At 37.4% G+C, this 25,681-nt stretch overlaps 1 protein-coding gene across 1 annotated transcript; it reads right to left on the minus strand.

The window, feature by feature from the left end:
- Positions 1-19,829: 19,829 nt before the first annotated feature.
- LOC139872969 (uncharacterized) lies at positions 19,830-22,892 on the minus strand. The gene is made up of 6 exons (XM_071860900.1): positions 22,456-22,892; positions 21,209-21,361; positions 20,946-21,039; positions 20,751-20,833; positions 20,410-20,563; positions 19,830-20,251 (listed from the first exon to the last, which is right to left on the minus strand). Exons 1-6 carry the CDS (start codon positions 22,621-22,623, stop codon positions 20,016-20,018), a joined length of 888 nt encoding a protein of 295 aa, XP_071717001.1. The 5' UTR covers positions 22,624-22,892; the 3' UTR covers positions 19,830-20,015.
- Positions 22,893-25,681: the final 2,789 nt, after the last annotated feature.

The raw sequence follows: 25,681 nt of genomic DNA on the forward strand, positions 1-25,681 counted from the left end.
CAACCAGGACGCCGTCCAGAAACTCAGGACGCCGTCCCACTTCTAATACCTAGACGCCGTCTAGGTACTCAGGACGCCGTCCCACTCTTCAATATAGGACGCCGTCCAGTCATCTGGGACGCCGTCCTAATGGCCTAAAACTGGCTGTTCGCTTAGTCTTTTGACGAAAAATGTTTGGCATGTTCTAGACCTCAAATTCACGTGCAACTTGTTTTAACATGCTTATATATGAATAACTAGCATAGAAAAATTGTCCGAGACCCGACCCGACCATGTTGACTTTTCCGTTGACTTTGACCCGACCAAGTTTGACCTTTTGTCAAACTTAACCAAATACTTATACAACCTTTCTAACATGATTATTTACTTGTATCTTGCATGAAACTTGACTAGTTGATTCACATGCTAATATAATCGAGTCGTAACGAGCCATAGGACTAATTGAACATCTTTGACCGTTTGTGTTACCGTTATTGATACAACCTATATGTTTAGGTCAAGACTAGCTTGTCTTTGCACGCGTTTACTTGTTGAAGTACTTTATTAACTCTTGCACTCAAGGTGAGATCATAGTCTCACTTTTACTCTTTTTGAACTTATATTGGGATGAGAAAACATAAACGATTCTTTTGAACTAAGCGAACACAAGAACGGGAAAACAAACATTCTACATACGAGTTTGAACACAAATCCTCAATTCGATTATCATTAGTTACATCAGATGGTGTAAGCGGGAACTTATGTTATATGGCCATATGGGTTTGACAAACCCTCACTTTGGACGGTTCGCTACCGTCTACGGGTGAAATATATTTTCGGAAATCAGTGTATGTTCTAACACTATTATGACGGGGTTCAACGGACAGAATGTTAAGCCTTGATAATTGAGTGCTCGTGAATATTAACTTTTAGAATGTATTACTATTATTTCAACTTTGCAAACCTTGTGGTTCGGCTTACTTTACTTTTACTCACATACTTACTTAAACCTATGATTTCACCAACGTTTTCGTTGACAGATTTCTATGTTTTTCTCAGGTCTTGCACGATATGTGAAACATGCTTCCGCTCATTATTTGATACTTGCATTGGAAGTCGAGTATACATGCATTTCATGGAGCGTCTTTTGACTTTACTTCAAACCGTGTCGCCTAGATTTCATTTGTACTTATAACCTTGTAACTTAACTTTTGGTTGAACTATTCTTGTAAACTTTGGAAACAATCTTTATTTTGAAATGAAGGCGACATATTTTGGTCAAACGTTGTCATAAAGACTTATGACTAGGTAATGGGACCCACATAGACGACGCCGTCACTTGACGATTTGTCGGGGTCGTTACAAGTGGTATCAGAGCCTTGGTTGTAGGGATTTAGAGTTCATTTGTATCCACCCCGAGTCATAGGGTACATAGGTGAATCTAGACTTCAACCGGCATATAGACTGAAGTAGGAATTACTTGACTATTTGTGCATTTATACTCGAACTCTTCTATCATATCTGACTCGTATTCGATCTTGATCTTACGTTGATAAATTTTGTTGATGCGCCACCTTGACTTTATGAAGTAATGTTAAATGCACATGAGAATCAGGGTAATATAATTTCCGGGATTATATTACGGTGATTCACATGGACGTTCCGACATTATGACATAAAGAATTTAAGGCGAGTCAAGGAAAATTTTCTCTCTATCCTTATTCCATACTCCGGTTAGTATTGTTGAAAATACTAACCAACGATATTCTTGTGTCATGAAGGAACAATGGCTCACCAAGGTCAACACAATACCCCTCTCGAAACTCTAGGACAAGCCCTTCAACGAATGATAACCACCGCCGTGGGTACGGCCGTGGCCGATCACTTTTCCAACAACACCAATCATGGAGCCGGTAATCCAAGCGAAGGTTGCTCCTACAAGAACTTCATGAAGTACAACCCTCCCACTTTCGATGGAACCGGAGGACCGATTACTCTCACCCGATGGTTTGAACAAATGGAGACCGTTTTTAACACAAGCGGTTGTCGAGACCAAGATAAGGTCAAGTTTTCCACCCTCACTTTCACCGGCATTGCTCTCTCGTGGTGGAACAAGTACGTACAATCGATGGATAGCGATGAAGCCCACACACTCTCTTGGACCGAATTAAGAGAAAGATTGATCACCGAATACTTCCTACGCGACGAGACTCGAGGGCTCGAACAGGGTCTAAGGAATTTAAAAACGGTCGGGAACGACCTCGAAGCTTATAATCAACGGTTTATCGAACTAGTCTCAATGTGTCCAAATCTCATGACTCCCGAATCCCTAAGGGTCGAACTTTACATGGATGGCCTCCCTAAGAGCATTCAACACGGGATAATAATATCCCAACCCCCTAACCTACAAGAGGCTTTAACAACGGCCCGCCAAACTTTAGGAACGGCGAATGAAATGAAAGCACCGACACCAATGGTAGAGAGCCACCCGAGTAACAACAAAAGAAAATGGGAAGCCTCGCAACCAAGCAACCACAACAATAATAACATCTCCAAGAAGCCTTTCACCCTCGGCCGCAAGAAGGGGTACGCCGGAAATCTACCTTATTGTAACAAGTGTCGCAAACATCATTTTGGTGAGTGTGGCAAACCATTTTGCATCAAGTGTCACCGAAGTGGCCATGTGGCCCATGCCTGTAAGAGTACCGCTACCGTCGCTCGAAAGGAGCCCAATGCGCCCACGATTGGTGTTTGCTTTGAATGTGGCCAACCGGGTCATTTTAGGAGTGCATGCCCAAATAAGAAAATCAACCCCAACGCACGCCGTTGAACTTTCGACATCAACACTTAGGATGCCCGAGACGACGATGGACTAGTCACGGGTACGTTTCTTCACAACGAACCACATATTTCATACTTATTTGATTCGATTACCGCTAGACGTTTTACAACCGAGACTTTGACCTGTACTCTTTACATTCCACCTTTTTCCCTAGATACTACTTAGACGATTTAAGTGACTAACGGAAAAATATTGTATGCCTATAAATTTTATCGGAGGATATGCGTTAAGAAATTGGACTCGGCACCTATAGAACTAAGGAACTCAAAACCTATTCATTAAGGAGAAATTGCTTCCCTACAATTTTGTGTAGATTATTGTGAACTAAGAAATTTTCGGTTGAAACCGATACCCTCTCCCTCGCATCCATGACCTCATGATTATTTGCATGAATCCCGTATGTTCCAAATCGACCTCCGTTCCGGTTATCATCAATTGGGGGTTAAGGGAGACGACGTCTCCTAAGTCTTTCCGAACTCGCAACGTTAGTTGTAAATCTCTCTTAGTACCATTCGATTTATCCAAGGCTCGTCCGTATCCATAAACCTCCCGAACCACGTATGCAAACTTATCTAGACAAATCTGTTATCGTATTTATAGATGACATCTTAACTTATTCAAGTAAAGAAGGAAAACGAACAACATCACCATCTTACGCTCGAACTTTTGAGAAAAGAGCAACTCTATACCAAATTCTCCGAGTGGGAATTTTTGTTGAACGAAGTCCAATTTTCTAGACCATGACGTTAATGATCAAGGCATTACAATCAATCTCGAAATCAAGCCACATGTAATCAGGAAACTCTCCCAACTCAGACTTGTATTCGTAAAATCTTAGATCTCGCCTGTTATCACCGAAGATTCATTTCTGACTTTTCTCGTGTTACACGACTTTAACCTCGTTAACTCACTAGGGAAAACTTTAAACCTCTCCGTGTTCGAACCTTGAACGTAATTTTGCACGCAAACCTTTCTAGCTAAATTCGTATAGCACATAACGGAACTCAATATGGAAATAATTCTACTTAAACGCCCGAAAGGCATACTCTCTCGACTCGAAATCAACGGAATTGAAATTCGTTATTTTTGCACGAAGAATTCGAATACATAATTGTTGATCCGATCAACTTTTCTCGTCATCACGTACCACACTACGTACCTCTGTTATTCCACCGTTACCGTCTGATATTACTGGAACTTAAGATAACACGCAATCCAAGGATACATCACTCTTATTTGACATAACGTCCTTGTGTTTCTGATAATCGGCCAACTACTATTCAACCCCGAACTATACAACTACGTGTACCATCTCGATTTTCTTTCAAACTTCAACTTTTGACAACTAGATGCACAATACGGCGACCTTGAGATGTAAACTCATCCTATTCTAAGACCTCATTTCACTCCTATCTTTATCGCTCGCACTTCCGTTTAAGGAAACTCCTTGTGACATTCCTCCATGGATAGAGAAACTCCTCATATTACCTTAACATTCGCCACGAGGGTGAATAGTCCTAACGAACATATTTCGAACCCTAACTGACTTGTTCAAACATATCTTAAGAGATTCTAATCCAGTACGGTGTATCTTCATCATTTATCCTGTATCGAAATACTCGTTTCACTTCTAGTGTTACAAGAAACCTTGGGAACTCACTTAGACACATGTACCGCGTATCTCCCACAACCGACGAACCGAGCAGACGTACGATTCAATCTTGGAAAGACATGTTACAGACTGGTATTGTCACCTTTAGTAGTTCCTCTTACAACGACAGCTATCACTCGTATATTAACGCCGCACCTCTGAAACCCTATATGACCGCAAATGTCATACCCCTGTTCATTTAACCAAAGCATGTGGCAAGAAAATCACCGAATCCGAACCCCATCAAGAAACAACAATTGAGATCGTTCAAGTCCGAGAAGGGCTCGAGATGACCCGTAGTCGCCAGAAGAGTTATACCAAACTTAGATGAAAACCTCACAAATCCCAGTGTGTAACCACGTAATATTGAGAACCCGCACCTTGGAAGGGTGTAATCCGTTCCGGGAATCAGGGAAAGTTAAACCCGCGACATGTTAACCCTTTTGAAACCTTGGGGCGTATTGGAACCGCTTCCTACCGTTTAGAACTTTCGACTAAATTAAGTTTCCGTTTACCCTACATTTCCTGTAACAAACTTAGAAACGTGTCCTGCGGAACAGGAACGTGCAATCCTGCTAGATACACTAACTATCGATGACAAACTTCTCTTCATAGGAAAACCAGTTGAAACCGGGGATCGTAAAACCAAACCTTAATACAACGTAAAACCCTGACTATCCAAATTCATGAGAACACTCAAGGACGTACCTACACTTATTCATATCATGAACAACGTAAAGTCTCGAGTAAGAGATATCGACTACTACTTCCAACTAAATTTCGGGACGAAATTTCTTTTAAGGCGTGGATAATGTAACATCCCGCGTTTTTCCGTTAAATTATTTTAACGCCCGTCTTTCTTCTTTTTAAATAATACCCTTCGTATCTAGATTCGTATCCTTTGTTAAGTAACATTTTAAATATTCTCGTTATCAGATTTTAATATCTCCCGTACTCCCGTGAAATTTAAAATAATTCGTTCGGTTAATTCCCGCACCCGATTCATAGTTGAGGGACCAAACTTGCCAAGGGTTCAAACCTTTGACTAGGTCAAAGGGTCAAACCCTTTCCACCCTTTCATTATCACCTCCTCCATTTTATTACTTCCTCCATTTTCTCTCTAACTCCAAACACAAAGATTCATCATCCATTTATGATCTAGCGGGTATTTTGCAAAACAAATTACATATTTGAGCTCCTTGCAACTTCCTCTTCGTTTTGGTACCAACTTCATCTCATTTGGGTAACATTTCTAAAACACTAGATTTCTTTAAATTCGTGTTCTTGACTTATAAAGTTGTTAATTAGCGTCTATGGCTCATTGTGATGTCGTGTATGTAATTTGTATGCTCGATTCGTTGTTTTTGGTGTAACTAGTTCAATATGAAAATTACTTGGTAAATCCTTGATTTTGGATGATCAAATGTTGTTAGATTGTTAAAGTGCATGTTTTAAAAGTGTTACTAGTATCATTAGCTTCGTTTTGATGTATAGGTTGATTAAGGAAACTCCAAGAACATGATTAGTGATTTTGTGAACTTGGATTAGGGTTTGATAAGCTTTACATGAACTTTTGATGCGTCAAATGCTATGAGATATTGTTGTTAAGTGTTTTGTTGCAATGTGTGTTTGATCACCTTCGAAACGGCATATCATACATGTAAAACGGTTGCCCGAATCATGAAATGCATATTTGGAACTTGAACTTTGATTATGGACGTTTAAATGCGGTTTTGGGGTGTGTAAGTGTTGAATTGCTTGATGAAATGTGTCTAGGTGTTTTCCTCGTCAAATTACCTTTCCGGTGATATAAAATACATGTTCTAATTGTTTGCGGTTTGTAATTTGGGTTGGTTTGATTGTTGGTTCGTGCACTTAGAGTTGCAGCAAACAGGGCCTGGAAACCAACCAGGACGCCGTCCAGAAACTCAGGACGCCGTCCCACTTCTAATACCTGGACGCCGTCTAGGTACTCAGAACGCCGTCCCACTCTTCAATATAGGACGCCGTCCAGTCATCTGGGACGCCGTCCTAATGGCCTAAAACTGGCTGTTCGCTTAGTCTTTTGACGAAAAATGTTTGGCATGTTCTAGACCTCAAATTCACGTGCAACTTGTTTTAACATGCTTATATATGAATAACTAGCATAGAAAAATTGTTCGAGACCCGACCCGACCATGTTGACTTTTTCGTTGACTTTGACCCGACCAAGTTTGACCTTTTGTCAAACTTAACCAAATACTTATACAACCTTTCTAACATGATTATTTACTTGTATCTTGCATGAAACTTGACTAGTTGATTCACATGCTAATATAATCGAGTCGTAACGAGCCATAGGACTAATTGAACATCTTTGACCGTTTGTGTCATAACCCGTCCTTAACCATAAGAACGCGTTAGATAACGTATGATTTCATTGCGAGGTATTGACCTCTATATGAGACATTTTTGAAAGAAAACTGCATATATTATACATTACAAACCATAACCATTATTTTTGTTACAAGCTTAAGACAATAAAAAGAAGATTAACGTTTAGCGATAATCTTCGACTTACAAACTTTACAAATGATGACAACAACACGGTTTCTAGCATATTTTACAATACAACATCTCGGATATGCAGTTTTATTTTTGACACAAACATGCGTACGCAAGATCCTGGTTAGATCCAACATGATGCAGCGGAAACTTTAGAAATCACCTGAGAATAGACATGTTTTAAAAGGTCAACATAAAGTTGGTGAGATATAGGTTTAATGCCGGCAGCAATATATATATAGACCACAAGATTTCGTATATAAACAGTTTAATTAAAAGTATTCTAAGTGGTTGAGCACTCGGTAACCATACTTAACATTTTCACGTCGCATATTCCCTTTAATATGAAATCTTACTACACCGTACCAAGTGTAGTCACAAAACGAAGTACTGTGCAACCGTTGAATACTGGTCGTCCAGTCCGGTTGGGGTTGTCAGGCCCGATAGATCTATCAACAGGATTCGCGTTTACAATACCGCTGTAAATATTAGTTACCAAGCTACAGGGAAGTATGCCAGTGGTACAACTCAACGTAGAATATATTTTTCAGTTACTTGTGTCCATATCGTAAAACATAAAATACATGTATTCTCATCCCGAAATATTTAGAGTTTAAAAGTGGGACTATATACTCACGTTCGTCTTGAAGATATATATATTTTTGACTTGGTCTTCCGGTTGATATCACGAACCTATCCATATATAATATATCAATACCTTTTCTTTTTAAACAAACGTCACATATATATACTTGTTATACTTTTAATACTTTGAATAATTCCTTAGTCCGTAGTTAGCAGTTCGTTGTTAGTAATTCAATTTTAACGGTTCATTTTTAGATGTTTAATATACCCGCAATGAAATAAATAAAACCCCCAACGAAATAAATAAAACCCCATCGTATATGTATTGGTCGAGATTAATCTTGACCCATGGTACCGGTGTTGTCAAATGACGTGTTGCGTACAATCATGGGATCTTATGATTAATCTTCTCGTATTGTTTACGGGTGATCCTGAACCATATAAAATTGAATTATAAGTACATATATATAAAATATCATGTTATCTTAGAAATATGTGATTTATATCATTTTTTTCCAATTGATCCCGTAGTTGAAATGACCTAGGATAACCAATTTTGTTTCGGTCATAGTTTCTTCGTTACAAATCCGTTTTCGTTGATTCAAATTGCCATCTTCTTGGATCGAGTTCTTCTTTAAGACTATGAACTGTAAATACCTTGGTTTGTATTCAAAATCATACGGCATAAGTGAAACATTAGTGAAACATATGAAGTTAAACATTTTTGTTACAACAAAATCATTTAATGACCATTTTTCTAAAAATACTTATACTTTGAAAAACCAAGTTTTACCTTGTTAAATTAGCATATACATAAGTTATATTACAGGTCTTGAAGTATTTTAAAAGTTAAGTTAGAAGGATCTATTTAGTTTGCAAACAAGTTTGAAAACATTCAAACTATGTTCTTGTTGTTAAACTTGTATACCACAAAATATGATAGCTATATATATATGAATCGAATAAGGTTATGAACATAGATTCTACCTCAAGTTCCTTGGATGAAGTTGCTGTAAAAGAGAAGTAAGAAGCTAGAATCAAAAGGGTGATAGAAGTGGATGAAAGATTGGAAGTAAGTTGGTGTTCTTGGAAGGTTTTCTTGAAGTGTTTTTGTATGGTTTTCTTATGGTGTTTTAGTATGGTTTTTGAAGCTAGATCTTCTTGGAAACTTTGCTGAATTGATTAAGGGTTTTAAGGCTTCAAAGTATGTGTGTGTTTTGCTAGAGAATTTAAGGTAAAATGAATCAAAAATGCTCATGTATATAAGCTACAAAAAAACGTGTTTCATGGGGTATCCATGACAAGATTTCAAGTTGTTCTTTTGTGTAATTAGTCAATAAGCTTCCAAAATCAATTACCTAGCCCTCATGGCATGAATAATGGCTGGTTAGGTGGTGATTTTGATGTGTATTTACTATTAGTAAATACGTATAGAAGCTAGGTATGATACGAGTACAAATACTCTAAATATACGTATAGAAATTTTGTGAAAAATGGAATGAGGATTCAAATATAGCTATCTTTTGTGAATACACTTATATGATTTTATGTATTTAAGTTCTTAAAAGTGATTAAATACATTACTTATACAATATATGTATAACATTATAAGTCTTAAGTATTTATGTCAAATAACGTTACGTATAGTTATCGTTTTGAAAACTTAAGTTAGTAGTTTCAAAATATACTTGTAACTTATTGTTATTAATACAAAATGAGATATTAAAACATTCTTTAATCATGTTAAATATGTATATATACATATATATACACAAACGTATAATTATCATATATTGTATAGTTCGTGATATCATCGGTCAAACTAGACGGTCAAACGTTGTGTAAAACTCTTTTCGGAAACATAAGTCTCAACAATTTGGATTGCTTATCATGTTGGCAAGATTTAATTTATGTAAATATTAATCTTATAAGTATAGTATGATCGAAAAAGTGCGGGTCGTTACATTACCTCCCCGTTAAATAAATTTCGTCCCGAAATTTTAAAATTGTACCTATTTTGCGTCATCGAGAAACAAGTGTGGATACTTTTGCTTCATCTGATCCTCTCGTTCCCAAGTAAACTCGGGACCTCTTCTAGCATTCCAACGAACCTTAACAATCGGTATATTACTCTGTTTGAGCTGTTTAACTTCACGGTCCATGATTTCGATTGGTTCTTCGACGAATTGTAGTTTCTCGTCGACATGAATTTCTTCAAGAGGAATGGTAAGGTCTTCCTTTGCAAGACACTTCTTAAGGTTTGAGACGTGAAAGGTATTATGTACTCCGGCGAGTTGTTGCGGTAACTCGAGTCGATAAGCTACCGGTCCAATGCGTTCGATGATCTTAAACGGGCCTACGTATCTTGGGTTCAGTTTACCCCTTTTGCCGAAACGTATTACACCTTTCCAAGGTGACACCTTTAGCATAACCATGTCCCCGACCTGAAACTCTAATGGTTTCCTTCGAACATCGGCGTAGCTCTTTTGGCGACTGCGGGCTGTTTTTAATCTCTCCTTGATTTGCACTATCTTCTCAGTCGTTTCATGTATGATCTCGGGACCAGTTAATTGTCGATCTCCTACTTCATTCCAACAGATAGGAGATCTACACTTCCTTCCATACAATGCTTCGAATGGCGCAGCTCCAATGCTCGCATGATAACTATTATTATACGAGAATTCTGCTAACGGTAGATACTTATCCCATCCGTTTCCAAAATCGATCACACATGCCCTGAGCATGTCTTCAAGAGTCTGAATTGTTCTTTCACTCTGCCCGTCGGTCTGCGGATGATATGCGGTACTCATATCCAAACGAGTTCCTAGTGCCTCCTGTAGTGATTGCCAAAACTTTGAGGTAAATCTACTATCACGATCGGATATAATGGAAATAGGTATTCCATGCCTTGAAACAATTTCCTTTATATACAATCGTAATAGTTTCTCCATTCTATCTGTTTCCTTTATAGGCAAGAAATGTGCAGACTTGGTGAGACGATCAACAATCACCCAAATGGTGTCGTATCCCCAGGCAGTCTTTGGTAACTTCGTGATGAAATCCATGGTAATACCGTCCCATTTCCATTCTGGGATTTCTGGTTGTTGAAGTAGTCCTGACGGCTTCTGGTGTTCTGCTTTGACTTTGGAACAAGTTAAACATTCCCCAACATATGTTGCAACGTCTGTCTTCAAATTAGGCCACCAATAATGCGTCTTAAGATCTTGATACATCTTTCCAACTCCAGGATGTATCGAGTATCTTGTCTTATGTGCCTCATTCAATATCAACTTCCTTAATCCACCCAACTTCGGTACCCAAATACGATTTGCAAAATATCGAATTCCATCTTCCCGCATAACGAGTTGCTTCTCATACTTCTTCATTATTTCATTTCCTTTATTTTCTTTAGTAAGTGCTTCTCGTTGAACTTCTTTGATTTGTGAGTTGAGATTCATGCGAATTTTTATATTCATTGCTCGAACTCGAATTGGTTCTCGTTCCTTTCTGCTTAAAGCATCGTCCACCACGTTCGCCTTTCCGGGATGATAACGAATTTCACAATCATAGTCGTTTATTAACTCGACCCACCTACGTTGCCTCATGTTCAATTGTTTCTGATCAAAAATATGTTGAAGGCTTTTATGATCAGTAAACACAGTGAATTTAACCCCATACAAGTAGTGTCTCCACATCTTCAATGCAAACACGACTGCTCCCAATTCTAGATCATGCGTCGTATAATTTCGCTCGTGAATCTTTAATTGTCGGGATGCAAATGCAATAACTTTCTTCCGTTGCATAAGAACGCAACCAAAACCTTGTCGCGAAGCGTCACAATATATTTCAAAATCATCGTTCCCTTCTGGTAACGATAATATAGGCGCCGTAGTTAACTTCTTCTTCAGTATTTGAAATGCGTTCTCCTGCTCCGAGGTCCATTCATATTTCTTCCCTTTTTGCGTTAACGCTGTCAACGGCTTAGCTATTCGGGAAAAATCTTGAATAAACCTTCTATAATAACCGGCTAAACCCAAAAATTGGCGTATCTGTGTTGGTGTCTTAGGAGTCTCCCATTTTTCAATAGCTTCAGTTTTTGCTGGATCAACCTGAATTCCTTCGCTATTAACAACATGGCCAAGAAATTGCACTTCTTTCAACCAGAAAGCACACTTAGAAAATTTAGCATATAGCTGTTCTTTTCTTAACAACTCCAATATCAACCTTAAATGTTCTTCATGCTCTTGCTCACTCTTGGAATAGATAAGAATATCATCAATGAAAACGATAACAAACTTATCTAAATACGGACTACAAACTCGATTCATGAGGTCCATGAATACAGCTGGCGCATTTGTCAATCCAAACGGCATAACCAAAAATTCATAATGACCATAACGTGTCCGAAAAGCAGTTTTCGGAATGTCCTCTTCTTTAACGCGTAGTTGATGATAGCCCGATCTTAAGTCGATTTTCGAATAAACACATGATCCTTGCAATTGATCAAATAAGTCATCAATTCTCGGTAGTGGATATCGATTCTTGATAGTTAACTTATTTAATTCACGATAATCTATACACATCCTAAAAGATCCATCTTTCTTCTTAACAAACAAAATTGGAGCTCCCCACGGTGAAGTGCTTGGTCGTATGAATCCACGGTCTAGTAATTCTTTTAACTGACTTTGAAGTTCTTTTAACTCGGACGGTGCAAGTCTATATGGAGCACGAGCCACTGGTGCAGCTCCTGGTACTAAATCTATTTGAAATTCTACCGATCTAAATGGAGGTAATCCCGGCAATTCTTCCGGAAAAACTTCAGGAAAATCTCTTGCCACAGGCACGTCGTTGATGCACTTTTCTTTCTTTTCGACTTTATTAACATGTGCTAAAATAGCGTAACATCCCTTTTCTAAACACTTCTTGGCTTTCAAACAGCTAATGGGTTTTAGCTTTGAATTACCCTTCTCTCCATAAATCATCACCGGTATTTTATCCTTACCAGGAATACGAATTGCCTTCTTGGCACAAACAACTTCCGCTCCTATTTTGGACATCCAGTCCATGCCGACTATTACATCAAAACCTCCTAATTCTACGGGTATTAATTCGATTTTAAACGTTTCTCCGGCTAGATTTATTTCACAACCACGACAAATTTTATCGGCTTTAATTAGTTTACCATTAGCTAACTCAATCAAGTACTTAGCATCTAGAGGTAATGATGAACAATTCAATTTAGTGTAAAAATTTTTACACACATAACTTCTATCGGCGCCAGTGTCAAATAAAATAGATGCTGATAAGTTATTAATGGTAAACGTACCCGTAACAAGCTCCGGGTCTTCTCGTGCCTCTCTAGCATTAATAACAAACGCTCTTCCACGTGCAGGTCCGCCATTCTGATTCGGGCACTGGCTCTTATAGTGACCTTGTTTTCCACACCCAAAACAAGTAATGTTAGCCAAAGCAGTTCTATTTGCGTTAGTGGCTGGAGTCTTGTTACCATTTGCATTTGTAACGAGAGCCTTACAATCTTCAGCAAGATGTCCCTGTCGATTGCATTTGGTGCACAACACACTACAGTAACCAAAGTGATGTTTGTGACAACGGTTGCATAAAGGACTTTGTCCTTTGTAACCAAAACCTGAACCACTACCCGCACCTTTCGGGGTTTCTTGTTTCTTAAAAGTTTGTTGTTGATTACCTCGATCATAGCTTCCATTCCACTTTCTCTTGTTACCTGATACCTTCACATCAGTATTGAATGCTTTCTTATCCAAAATGACCTGATCCATTAGCTCGTTTGCCATGGTTATAGCTTCATGAATTGTCTTAGGTTTCGATGCTGTAACGTTTGCCTTGACCTTTTTGGGCAAACCACCTTTGTACATTTCAATCTTCCGTGCTTCGGTTGGAACCAATTCAGGACATAGTAAAACCAATTCCATGAATCGCTGATTGTAGTTGGTGATTTCAGTACCAACCACCTTCAAACTTCGTAACTCATCTTCTAACTTAATAACTTCATTCCTTGGACAATACTCGGTGATTATCATTGCTTTGAATTCTTCCCATGGAGTATCATAAGCTACATCTCCTCCTACCGCCTTCACATAATTCTTCCACCATGTGAGTGCACTATCTTGTAAAGTGCACGATGCAAACTTGGTCATGTCTTTTTCATCACAACCACTGATTTTAAACACCGTCTCCATCTTTTCTATCCATCGGGTTAAACCGATCGGTCCTTCCGTTCCACTGAATGATGATGGCTTGCAAGCTTGAAACGTCTTGTAGGAGCATCCTACACGAGGATTTGGGTTAACTGCAGCAGCTCTTGCAGCCTCAACCCATAACATTCTGTCGTTCACTCGCTGGTTGATGAGTTCCTCGAGTTCTTGTTCCGTCATTCGATTCAATCGCGCCATTTCCTAATGAAAGAAAATAATTATTCACATGGAATATTATAGATGTAGTGTGTATTTATAGTACATTTATAGCTTGTTAATAATATGAACCAGGTATTATTATAAAAGCCTTTTCTTCTTATTAGCGTTTTATAATTATATCTAGGGTAGTACCTACCCGTTAATGTTCATACTTAATAGCTTAGTACAGAATCAATTACTACAATCTAAATAATACTTAACCATGGAAAATTATTGCATTTCATACTTCGCTATTTTACATATGCTTACATCAAACTTTAAACAAACCACACTAATAATATTATACAAAACATTATGTGATTCCATGGTTTAATACGGCAGCGCATCATTTGGTCTATTTCCCTAAACATTTATGTCCAGGGAATCCCCCAACGCGAATCCTAGCTGTCTCCCTACGTTTTGGCTGAGGTGCCGAAGAACTAGATGCGGGGATAGCACTAATAGGAATAGCGGGAATAGGGGTGGTAGTGTCTAGTGGAGTTGGTGCCACTTCATTCTCATTAAACTCGGGATTTGGATTTTCTAATTCACTAGCTTTTCGTTTCTTTCCTAGTTCGAACTCTTCTTTTGTAATTTCCTGTATTTCTTCCTCGGGTTCACTTTCCTCCTCGGGTTCACATTCCTCCTCGGGTTCACTTTCCTCCTCGGGTTCACTTTCCTCCTCGGGTTCACTTTCCGATATTTCTATAGTTGGTTCATCCGGAAATTGTGAGTCTTCCCCAAAAATACCACTTTCGTCATCGGATATGTTAATGACTGAAACACAATCTGAAGGTTCTGATTCGGAGTCGCTGAATGTGATAATAAGTTTCGAGCCCGACATCTATCACATAACAACTAACCCATTAGTACTTACATAATATTTACATATAAATTTTTAACCAACAGTGATAAGCAATGGTTTTTTTAAAATCAGACCCGGTCAAAGTCCAGACTTTACTAATGTATCCTAACGACTTCTTGGTTAGACACACTAATGCAAACCTGGTTCGCTAAGACCAACGCTCTGATACCACATGTCATAACCCGTCCTTAACCATAAGAACGCGTTAGATAACGTATGATTTCATTGCGAGGTATTGACCTCTATATGAGACATTTTTGAAAGAAAACTGCATATATTATACATTACAAACCATAACCATTATTTTTGTTACAAGCTTAAGACAATAAAAAGAAGATTAACGTTTAGCGATAATCTTCGACTTACAAACTTTACAAATGATGACAACAACACGGTTTCTAGCATATTTTACAATACAACATCTCGGATATGCAGTTTTATTTTTGACACAAACATGCGTACGCAAGATCCTGGTTAGATCCAACATGATGCAGCGGAAACTTTAGAAATCACCTGAGAATAGACATGTTTTAAAAGGTCAACATAAAGTTGGTGAGATATAGGTTTAATGCCGGCAGCAATATATATATAGACCACAAGATTTCGTATATAAACAGTTTAATTAAAAGTATTCTAAGTGGTTGAGCACTCGGTAACCATACTTAACATTTTCACGTCGCATATTCCCTTTAATATGAAATCTTACTACACCGTACCAAGTGTAGTCACAAAACGAAGTACTGTGCAACCGTTGAATACTGGTCGTCCAGTCCGGTTGGGGTTGTCAGGCCCGATAGATCTATCAACAGGATTCGCGTTTACAATACCGCTGTAAATATTAGTTACCAAGCTACAGGGAAGTATGCCAGTGGTACAACTCAACGTAGAATATATTTTTCAGTTACTTGTGTCCATATCGTAAAACATAAAATACATGTATTCTCATCCCGAAATATTTAGAGTTTAAAAGTGGGACTATATACTCACGTTCGTCTTGAAGATATATATATTTTTGACTTGGTCTTCCGGTTGATATCACGAACCTATCCATATATAATATATCAATACCTTTTCTTTTTAAACAAACGTCACATATATATACTTGTTATACTTTTAATACTTTGAATAATTCCTTAGTCCGTAGTTAGCAGTTCGTTGTTAGTAATTCAATTTTAACGGTTCATTTTTAGATGTTTAATATACCCGCAATGAAATAAATAAAACCCCCAACGAAATAAATAAAACCCCATCGTATATGTATTGGTCGAGATTAATCTTGACCCATGGTACCGGTGTTGTCAAATGACGTGTTGCGTACAATCATGGGATCTTATGATTAATCTTCTCGTATTGTTTACGGGTGATCCTGAACCATATAAAATTGAATTATAAGTACATATATATAAAATATCATGTTATCTTAGAAATATGTGATTTATATCATTTTTTTCCAATTGATCCCGTAGTTGAAATGACCTAGGATAACCAATTTTGTTTCGGTCATAGTTTCTTCGTTACAAATCCGTTTTCGTTGATTCAAATTGCCATCTTCTTGGATCGAGTTCTTCTTTAAGACTATGAACTGTAAATACCTTGGTTTGTATTCAAAATCATACGGCATAAGTGAAACATTAGTGAAACATATGAAGTTAAACATTTTTGTTACAACAAAATCATTTAATGACCATTTTTCTAAAAATACTTATACTTTGAAAAACCAAGTTTTACCTTGTTAAATTAGCATATACATAAGTTATATTACAGGTCTTGAAGTATTTTAAAAGTTAAGTTAGAAGGATCTATTTAGTTTGCAAACAAGTTTGAAAACATTCAAACTATGTTCTTGTTGTTAAACTTGTATACCACAAAATATGATAGCTATATATATATGAATCGAATAAGGTTATGAACATAGATTCTACCTCAAGTTCCTTGGATGAAGTTGCTGTAAAAGAGAAGTAAGAAGCTAGAATCAAAAGGGTGATAGAAGTGGATGAAAGATTGGAAGTAAGTTGGTGTTCTTGGAAGGTTTTCTTGAAGTGTTTTTGTATGGTTTTCTTATGGTGTTTTAGTATGGTTTTTGAAGCTAGATCTTCTTGGAAACTTTGCTGAATTGATTAAGGGTTTTAAGGCTTCAAAGTATGTGTGTGTTTTGCTAGAGAATTTAAGGTAAAATGAATCAAAAATGCTCATGTATATAAGCTACAAAAAAACGTGTTTCATGGGGTATCCATGACAAGATTTCAAGTTGTTCTTTTGTGTAATTAGTCAATAAGCTTCCAAAATCAATTACCTAGCCCTCATGGCATGAATAATGGCTGGTTAGGTGGTGATTTTGATGTGTATTTACTATTAGTAAATACGTATAGAAGCTAGGTATGATACGAGTACAAATACTCTAAATATACGTATAGAAATTTTGTGAAAAATGGAATGAGGATTCAAATATAGCTATCTTTTGTGAATACACTTATATGATTTTATGTATTTAAGTTCTTAAAAGTGATTAAATACATTACTTATACAATATATGTATAACATTATAAGTCTTAAGTATTTATGTCAAATAACGTTACGTATAGTTATCGTTTTGAAAACTTAAGTTAGTAGTTTCAAAATATACTTGTAACTTATTGTTATTAATACAAAATGAGATATTAAAACATTCTTTAATCATGTTAAATATGTATATATACATATATATACACAAACGTATAATTATCATATATTGTATAGTTCGTGATATCATCGGTCAAACTAGACGGTCAAACGTTGTGTAAAACTCTTTTCGGAAACATAAGTCTCAACAATTTGGATTGCTTATCATGTTGGCAAGATTTAATTTATGTAAATATTAATCTTATAAGTATAGTATGATCGAAAAAGTGCGGGTCGTTATAGTTTGTGTTACCGTTATTGATACAACCTATATGTTTAGGTCAAGACTAGCTTGTCTTTGCACGCGTTTACTTGTTGAAGTACTTTATTAACTCTTGCACTCAAGGTGAGATCATAGTCCCACTTTTACTCTTTTTGAACTTATATTGGGATGAGAAAACATAAACGATTCTTTTGAACTAAGCGAACACAAGAACGGGAAAACAAACATTCTACATACGAGTTTGAACACAAATCCTCAATTCGATTATCATTAGTTACATCAGATGGTGTAAGCGGGAACTTATGTTATATGGCCATATGGGTTTGACAAACCCTCACTTCGGACGGTTCGCTACCGTCTACGGGTGAAATATATTTTCGGGAATCAGTGTATGTTCTAACACTATTATGACGGGGTTCAACGGACGGAATGTTAAGCCTTGATAATTGAGTGCTCGTGAATATTAACTTTTAGAATGTATTACTATTATTTCAACTTTGCAAACCTTGTGGTTCGGCTTACTTTACTTTTACTCACATACTTACTTAAACCTATGATTTCACCAACGTTTTCGTTGACAGATATCTATGTTTTTCTCAGGTCTTGCACGATATGTGAAACATGCTTCCGCTCATTATTTGATACTTGCATTGGAAGTCGAGTATACATGCATTTCATGGAGCGTCTTTTGACTTTACTTCAAACCGTGTCGCCTAGATTTCATTTGTACTTATAACCTTGTAACTTAACTTTTGGTTGAACTATTCTTGTAAACTTTGGAAACAATCTTTATTTTGAAATGAAGGCGACATATTTTGGTCAAACGTTGTCATAAAGACTTATGACTAGGTAATGGGACCCACGTAGACGACGCCGTCACTTGACGATTTGTCGGGGTCGTTACATTAGGTATGTGTGTTCGTATGTTTTCTGTTTAACTGTCGTGTATGTTATATGTCTGTAAGTTGTGTTATTTGTTGTGTAATCCATAAATGTAGTATGAGATAATATATAATATTTGTTGTTCAAATTAAAGTTTATTTCACTAAATTGGATGGTAACACAACACAACACAACACATAATGGTAAATAAATCTCCAAGGTACATTGAAGGTACATTGCTAACACAGTAAACTTAAATAAAAACCTTATCTAAATTCGCAATAATCTTATCTGATATATCTTAGTATGTTTTTATGATTAGTCGACCAACTTATCGGTCGACTTCAAAGCAACTGTGGTCGACTATGTTAGTCGACCGAGTTTAGGCCTACAATTCGGTCGACCCTTAGGTCGACCATATAACTGAAGTAGTCGACCAACAACAATGAAGAATTGAGGTCGACTACCTTGAAAACTAAAGTGGTCGACCGGATAAAGGGGTAGTCGACCCACTGAGTGGTCGACCTAACTGTGTAAATAGACAATTTTTTTTTCCCGAAAGTGTATTTTGGAATAAAAGTTTAAAAAATAGTGTATTTGGGCGAATTTCTCTTTTTTTTTCTTCTTCTCCTTTTCCATTTTATTTTTCCTTCTTAAAAAAACACTATCTCCGTTCCATTTAAGACTGATACAGATAAACAACACACATTATAACAACTATTTTTTTTTAATTGCGAATTTGCATCAGCGGATCATTTATTTCAATGACTCTCATCATTTGCACCCACACACGATAGAAAGAAACTCCTACCCCTGTTGCTTGGCAACTAATCGCGAGACCTGGGTTGCTTGGCAACTAATCGCATGAAATTGGAGAGAAAACCTTCCGCCCTCAGGAATTGAACCCGGGTTGCTTGGCAACTCATCGCGAGCCTTTCCACACTGAGGCTTGATACCGTTGAAGCAAACGAACTACAATTTAACAACTATTATTATCATACTTTACATTTTGTTTACGTTTTTTTTAGAAAAGCTACTTTTTGTTTACATTACAATTTTACGTTAACTTTTTACTTACATTTTTGTTTATATGAAGATGGACTATTACACAATTAAACAGAGACAGTAACAAATTAATTAGATCAAAGATCTATTTGAGTTGCATGTGATAGTTGAAAGATACCAATCTAACAAACCACTTGTCAGTTGCAGTTGAGTATAAACATGAAATATACTAGAAATGCAATGTAGGGCACAAACCCATAACCGATTCAGGCTAGTAATTAACCCTAATTGGACCATATTACACATGTAAAACAATAAGAACATAAACAAACCGCATTTAATTTTCCTGATCACCATGGAATTTCTTGACCATCCCAAGCAAAGAACTTACCATTGTCATGCCTCTTGCTACTTTCAATGATGCTCAACAGCTTTTGTACCGAAAATTCTTTAGTAAAAAGTTTGTCTTTCGGAACATTCTTTTGAAACGGCTTAGACAGATCCGTATCCACTGTTCCAGGGTGCAATAAAATGCATATCACCGGATCCTTCTTTCGTGCAAACTCAACAGCTACACATTTGGTTACTGCAAAACACATAATGTGATACATAACAATTTCGGACAGAAAGTATTTCGAGTAAATCCATCTAGAACCATTCCAATGGCTACCCATATTGACCCATTACCTAACCCGCATAAACCGGCGCATATTGCTACCTCTAACTGCAAGTAAAAACTCTTACACTGATTGAGTGCAGTCTTGGAGGATCGATATGAATGCCATCCCCCTAAACGGTTGTCCCCAATTGAACCAACCCTGGCACTTATGTTTGCAACAACGGCAACATCTCTTTCAGTTCCACTGCCACCTCCAGCCTTTAGCAAAGGCCACATATGCTGCTTTCCATCATCAAAATCCATATTAGATCATTTACAGTATGTAGTTCAAAACATTAAAATAATAATAATATGTTTCTATGAATCGTTTATGATGTCAAGCTGAAACAAAGAACGCTACTTAAAAAATGGTGCAAGGAACAATCATAATGAAGTACACAAAAATAACATAAGTTACTGATCATACCTTGGTCACCAAAATGGGACCCACTGCGTTAACTTCATAAGCAAGCATCAACGATGATTTCTCTACTTTGATTAATGTTGTTTCTGTGCATAAGATAATATTAAATGAGGTGTACTAATCTTTAACTAACCTTAATGTTCAATGAAAACGGGTAACATCAAAATAGTATCAATTTCTGATAACGAGTTGGCTTACCTGGTTGTATGACATCAGGTATTGAAAGAATACCAGATGCATTAACAAGGAGATTCAAGTGACCATACTTTTCGTCAATGGCCCTTGCTGACTCCTGACATGATGTCATTGTTAGTTCGTAGTCAGTTCTAACAAATGTTGAAATTGTTGATATTTCGGTTCTGTTTCATATTATCAAGCCACGTCACCTATTATTACACGATTAATTTCCTCTAAGATAAAATTTATTGACATGTGCTAAAGGACGAGTGACAGGACGTAACCTCTATTGTGCTTTCATCTGTAAGATCCAAACTTTGAATATCTAGTCTTTCATAGAATTTGTTTTTTAACTCGATCAGTCCTGCTGCTCCGCTGGGATTACGACATGTGGCAATGACACGTTCTTGTGAATTTCTTTCTAGCAATTGTTTGACCTGTTACATTATAAGATAATCAAAAAGCATACTGTATTACTATTTAGTAATATCAGAAAGGAATATATAGGTACCAAACAAATCTAGGCACATAAAAGTGATTGTCATAAAAGCAATATGTTGTTTAAAGGTTATTGGAGTTAAACTTAGTCAGTAACCTGTTCCCCTAAACCAAACCTTTTGCTATGTATTTATATTTACCCGAGTTTTACTGAAACATATAGACGGAATCCTACAAAAATTTAAAGCACCACTATTTTCTTGTATCACCCATAAAAATGTCCTGTTTACCATAAGGTCGAAGACTAGTTCATAAATGTATCTTTCAGTTTACACATTCATACCCAATGTTGTAAACGACGTTCGTTGCGACGCCCATTACGGCGTTTAGGGTGACTAGCCCGTCTCGACCCCGTCCCGTCTTCTAATAAGTTGATCAATGGTTAAAAAAATCGGGTCAAATGCGAGAAAGGTCGGATCAACGTCGATCAAAAGTCAAAATTCGGTTAAAATCGGTCAAAAGTCGGTCAAATCGATCAAATTGTCGTAGTTTAGTGTTTTTTTTTTTTTTTTTTTTTTTTTTGTGTATTATTATCAACGATAATAACGATTATAGGTACAAACTTGTCAACTTATCGACGGAGGTTTTTTGGCATTAAAATATGTGTATATATATTTATATATATAAGTCAACGTCCGTTTCGACTCCCGCCGTCTCGACGTTTTAAAGTCCCGACTGTCTCGGCCCCGTCTTGTCTTGCGTCTTTTACAACCTTGTTCATACCTAATGTTACAGAGTAAGTCTTATCTGTTTACCAGTGTATTACAAAAAGTCGTCAAGGATAAAACAGACAATTGACATCAAAATTCGAATTGCTTGGCACTTCCAAAAAGTTTGTGTAAATTGCCTAGTTTACACTTACATAGGGACTATCAATATCAATATGTAGAATGTGAATTGTTGTAATCCATGTGGTACCAGTTAGAAGGGTAAACACTAAACAGTACCATTACTTTGAGGTAATCAAGCAAACTCTATTACCGATGATTAAATAATGTGACGTCACATATGTAAATAAAATAAAAATGCTTACGAATTCAAGCCCTAAGCCTCTTGAAGCTCCTTGTACCATTGAAACACCGCCGAGTTGTTGTTTGGATGCAATTGTAGAAAAGGAAGAAGACGCCCTTAATAAAACAACACATTTGTTAACAAGATGGAGCTTCATCGTCATCATTATCAGCTTGCAATTGAAGGACATACAGATTATGATGATGATATGATTAGAATTAAAGAATTGGCATGTTCATTTTTCAACCAATTTTGGCCGGCGTGGATGAATTTACACCAATCACGTGGCGTTATCCCAACCCCGACTCTAAATTACTGCCAATTTAATGCACCAATTTCAACTTTTGGTTTTCTGATTAATGAAATTAAACTCTGCGGCTTTGAATGTGTGTTTAATAAGAGTCGTCTTTTTCGATTTAGGTTCCATTTATTTTGTAAATTGCCAACAGTGGCGCCACGCCTAACGGTATAACCCTAATTTTTGTAGTTACAATTTTTGTAGTTATACGATTACTTAAAGATTTTTTTTCTTTTTTTTGTATATTTTTTTTTTGGAAAGGCAATAATATTATTAATAATCTCAACAACAAAAAAAACCGAAGTACAAGAGTCCTTATCTACACATGAGAGATACTGAGATAGGATCTACCGTATGTATCTAAGTGATCATCCAAACAATACAAGCATCGCATCTAATAATTACATTACAATAGACGTGGAGTAAGATTGTGGAGTCAATCATGCCACTCGATCCTTTTCTTTTTACAACGCTTCGCGATCTATTCGTAGCTTTTAACTTGTATTTCGCTTAGCGCATTCGGAGTAGTCCAACTCGACTTTTTGAAAACCGCTTGATTTCTATTCTTCCAAATAAGATACGCACTTGCCCATCGCATTGCTTGCCATATTTTGGAGCCAAGATCCGATATCGGTGAGGGGTACGAACCATTTAGAAAATCCGCCAAGGAAGAAGGGTAAGTCGTGTTCACACCCCACCAATATAAGACCTTATCCCATATGTCTTTAACCTTCGCACAAAGTAATAAGGAGTGGTCAACGGTTTCAATATCATTATCGCAAAGAGGACACCTAACGGAATCAAGATCAATTCACCGCCTATCAAGTTCGAATAAAACGGGTAACCTTTTCCTTAGCGCACGCCAAATGAACACTTCAACTTTTTTTGGAGTTAACCGATTAACCTGTGTAGGAGTAGGGGACGCATGTGCCGGAAAGAGAGTGGGCATAATAAGCTTCGTAAGAAAGGAAGTAGAGAACTTACCACAACCACTCAATTTCCAAATCCACGTGTCTTCCTTTTCTTTCATCAAGTTAACCGAAGATAGCATGTTTTCAAGTTCTACTTGTTCACCCAACGTACGCCCACTTAATTCCCTCGACCATCTCCACATGAATTTTAACCCGTCACCATCTTGTACCATCCGATCCGCAACACTTGCATTAGGTTCCGTCTCGAGCCGCACCAATCTTTTGAAAATATCTCGCAAAGGACCTTCCGCAACCCAAGAGTCATCCCAAAACCGAATGTTGATGCCGTTACCGACCATCCTTGAGAATGACTTGGAAAAGTCAATCCCAAGATGATCAATGTCTTCACCTGTCTTGACAATAGTACTCCATACAGTGTTAATAACATTAACCCACAAGGAGGTGGGCTCGGTATGAAACCTCCACCACCACTTGCTGATTAATGCTAAGTTTTTAGCAAAGAAAGAACCCAAGTTAAGGCCACCATCCGCCAAGGGGCGAATAGCGTCATCCCATTTAACCCACGAGATTTTGGACTCGTTACCCGCCCCACCCCAAAAGAATTTTCGACGCACACTCTCTAATTTTTTAAGCACGGTAGGCGGAGCACGGAAGAGCGAAAAGTAATACAACAGTAAACTATTTAGAACTGAGTTCACAAGGGTCAACCGTCCACCAAACGACATCGTACGAGCCTTTCAATCCGATAATCTTTTCTCAAACTTTTCAATCACCGGTTTCCAACTACTCACTTTATTCATTTTAGCTCCAACCGGAAGACCAAGATAAACAAATGGGAAATTACCAACATTACACCCAAAAAGAGTCGCCATCTCTTCCACCTCACCTTTCTCGATACCTACCCCAAAAAGATTACTCTTGTTATAGTTGACCTTCAAACCGGAGCTCATAAGGTTACCAATATTTTCCATATTCCATGCACCAAAGAAAATAGTATCATCCGCGTATTGAAGATGGGAAATATTGATTTTGTCTCTCCCGATTTCTACCCCATGAAAAAGATTTTTTGAAACCGCATTTTTTGTTAACCAATTGAGACCTTCAGCAGCAATGATAAATAAAAACGGGGAAAGGGGATCGCCTTGTCTAACACCCCTCTCAAGTTTGAACTCTTTAGTAGGCGAACCATTCACTAAGACCGAAATTGAAGCGCTTTTGAGACATGATGAAATCCAATTCCGCCATTTATTCCCAAACCCCATTAAGGCCATCATCTTATCCAAGAAATCCCAATTAAGGCAATCAAATGCCTTTTCGAAATCTACTTTGAAGACAAGAATTTTTTGAAGATTAATCTTTAGGAACTCGACAGTTTCATTTGCAATAAGCACCCCATCAATTATATTCCTCCCTTTTATAAACGCGCTTTGCTCAAAGTCGACAAGATGTGGGATAACATTTCGGATACGAATTGAGAGGAGTTTAGCAATAACCTTATACAAGCTTCCAATTAAGCTAATGGGTCGATAATCATTTAAACTCACCGGATCCGTTTTTTTTGGAATCAAAGTGATGAAGGATGAGTTGCAACCGGCAGAAATTGAACCCGAACTCCAGAATTGATTGATGGCCGCAATAAGATCTTCTCGAATAATTCCCCAAAATTTTTTATAGAAGCGTATATTAAAACCATCCGGTCCAGGAGCTTTTTTACTAGCACATTCATTGATTGCATCCCATATTTCTTTCTCACTGAATTCCGCCTGTAAGAGATTATTTTCCTCATCAGTAACACAAAAGATACCTTTTGAACTTACCTGTGATAAGACCGCACTCGCTTGAACCCCTAGATTACTGATTTCATGTGACAGAACCGGCTGATCAGACAAATAATCTGGCAGCCCAATGGAGTCTGAAGCAGGCCTAACGTTGCCAGTCTGGTTATTCGGCCCATTGACAGCAGAAACAGGTCCATTACGCAGCCTATGGGTCACTGGACAGTCCGCAAGCATGGGTCT

Source organism: Rutidosis leptorrhynchoides, chromosome 10 (genome assembly GCF_046630445.1).
Source record: "Rutidosis leptorrhynchoides isolate AG116_Rl617_1_P2 chromosome 10, CSIRO_AGI_Rlap_v1, whole genome shotgun sequence".
NCBI classification, from domain to species: domain Eukaryota; kingdom Viridiplantae; phylum Streptophyta; class Magnoliopsida; order Asterales; family Asteraceae; genus Rutidosis; species Rutidosis leptorrhynchoides.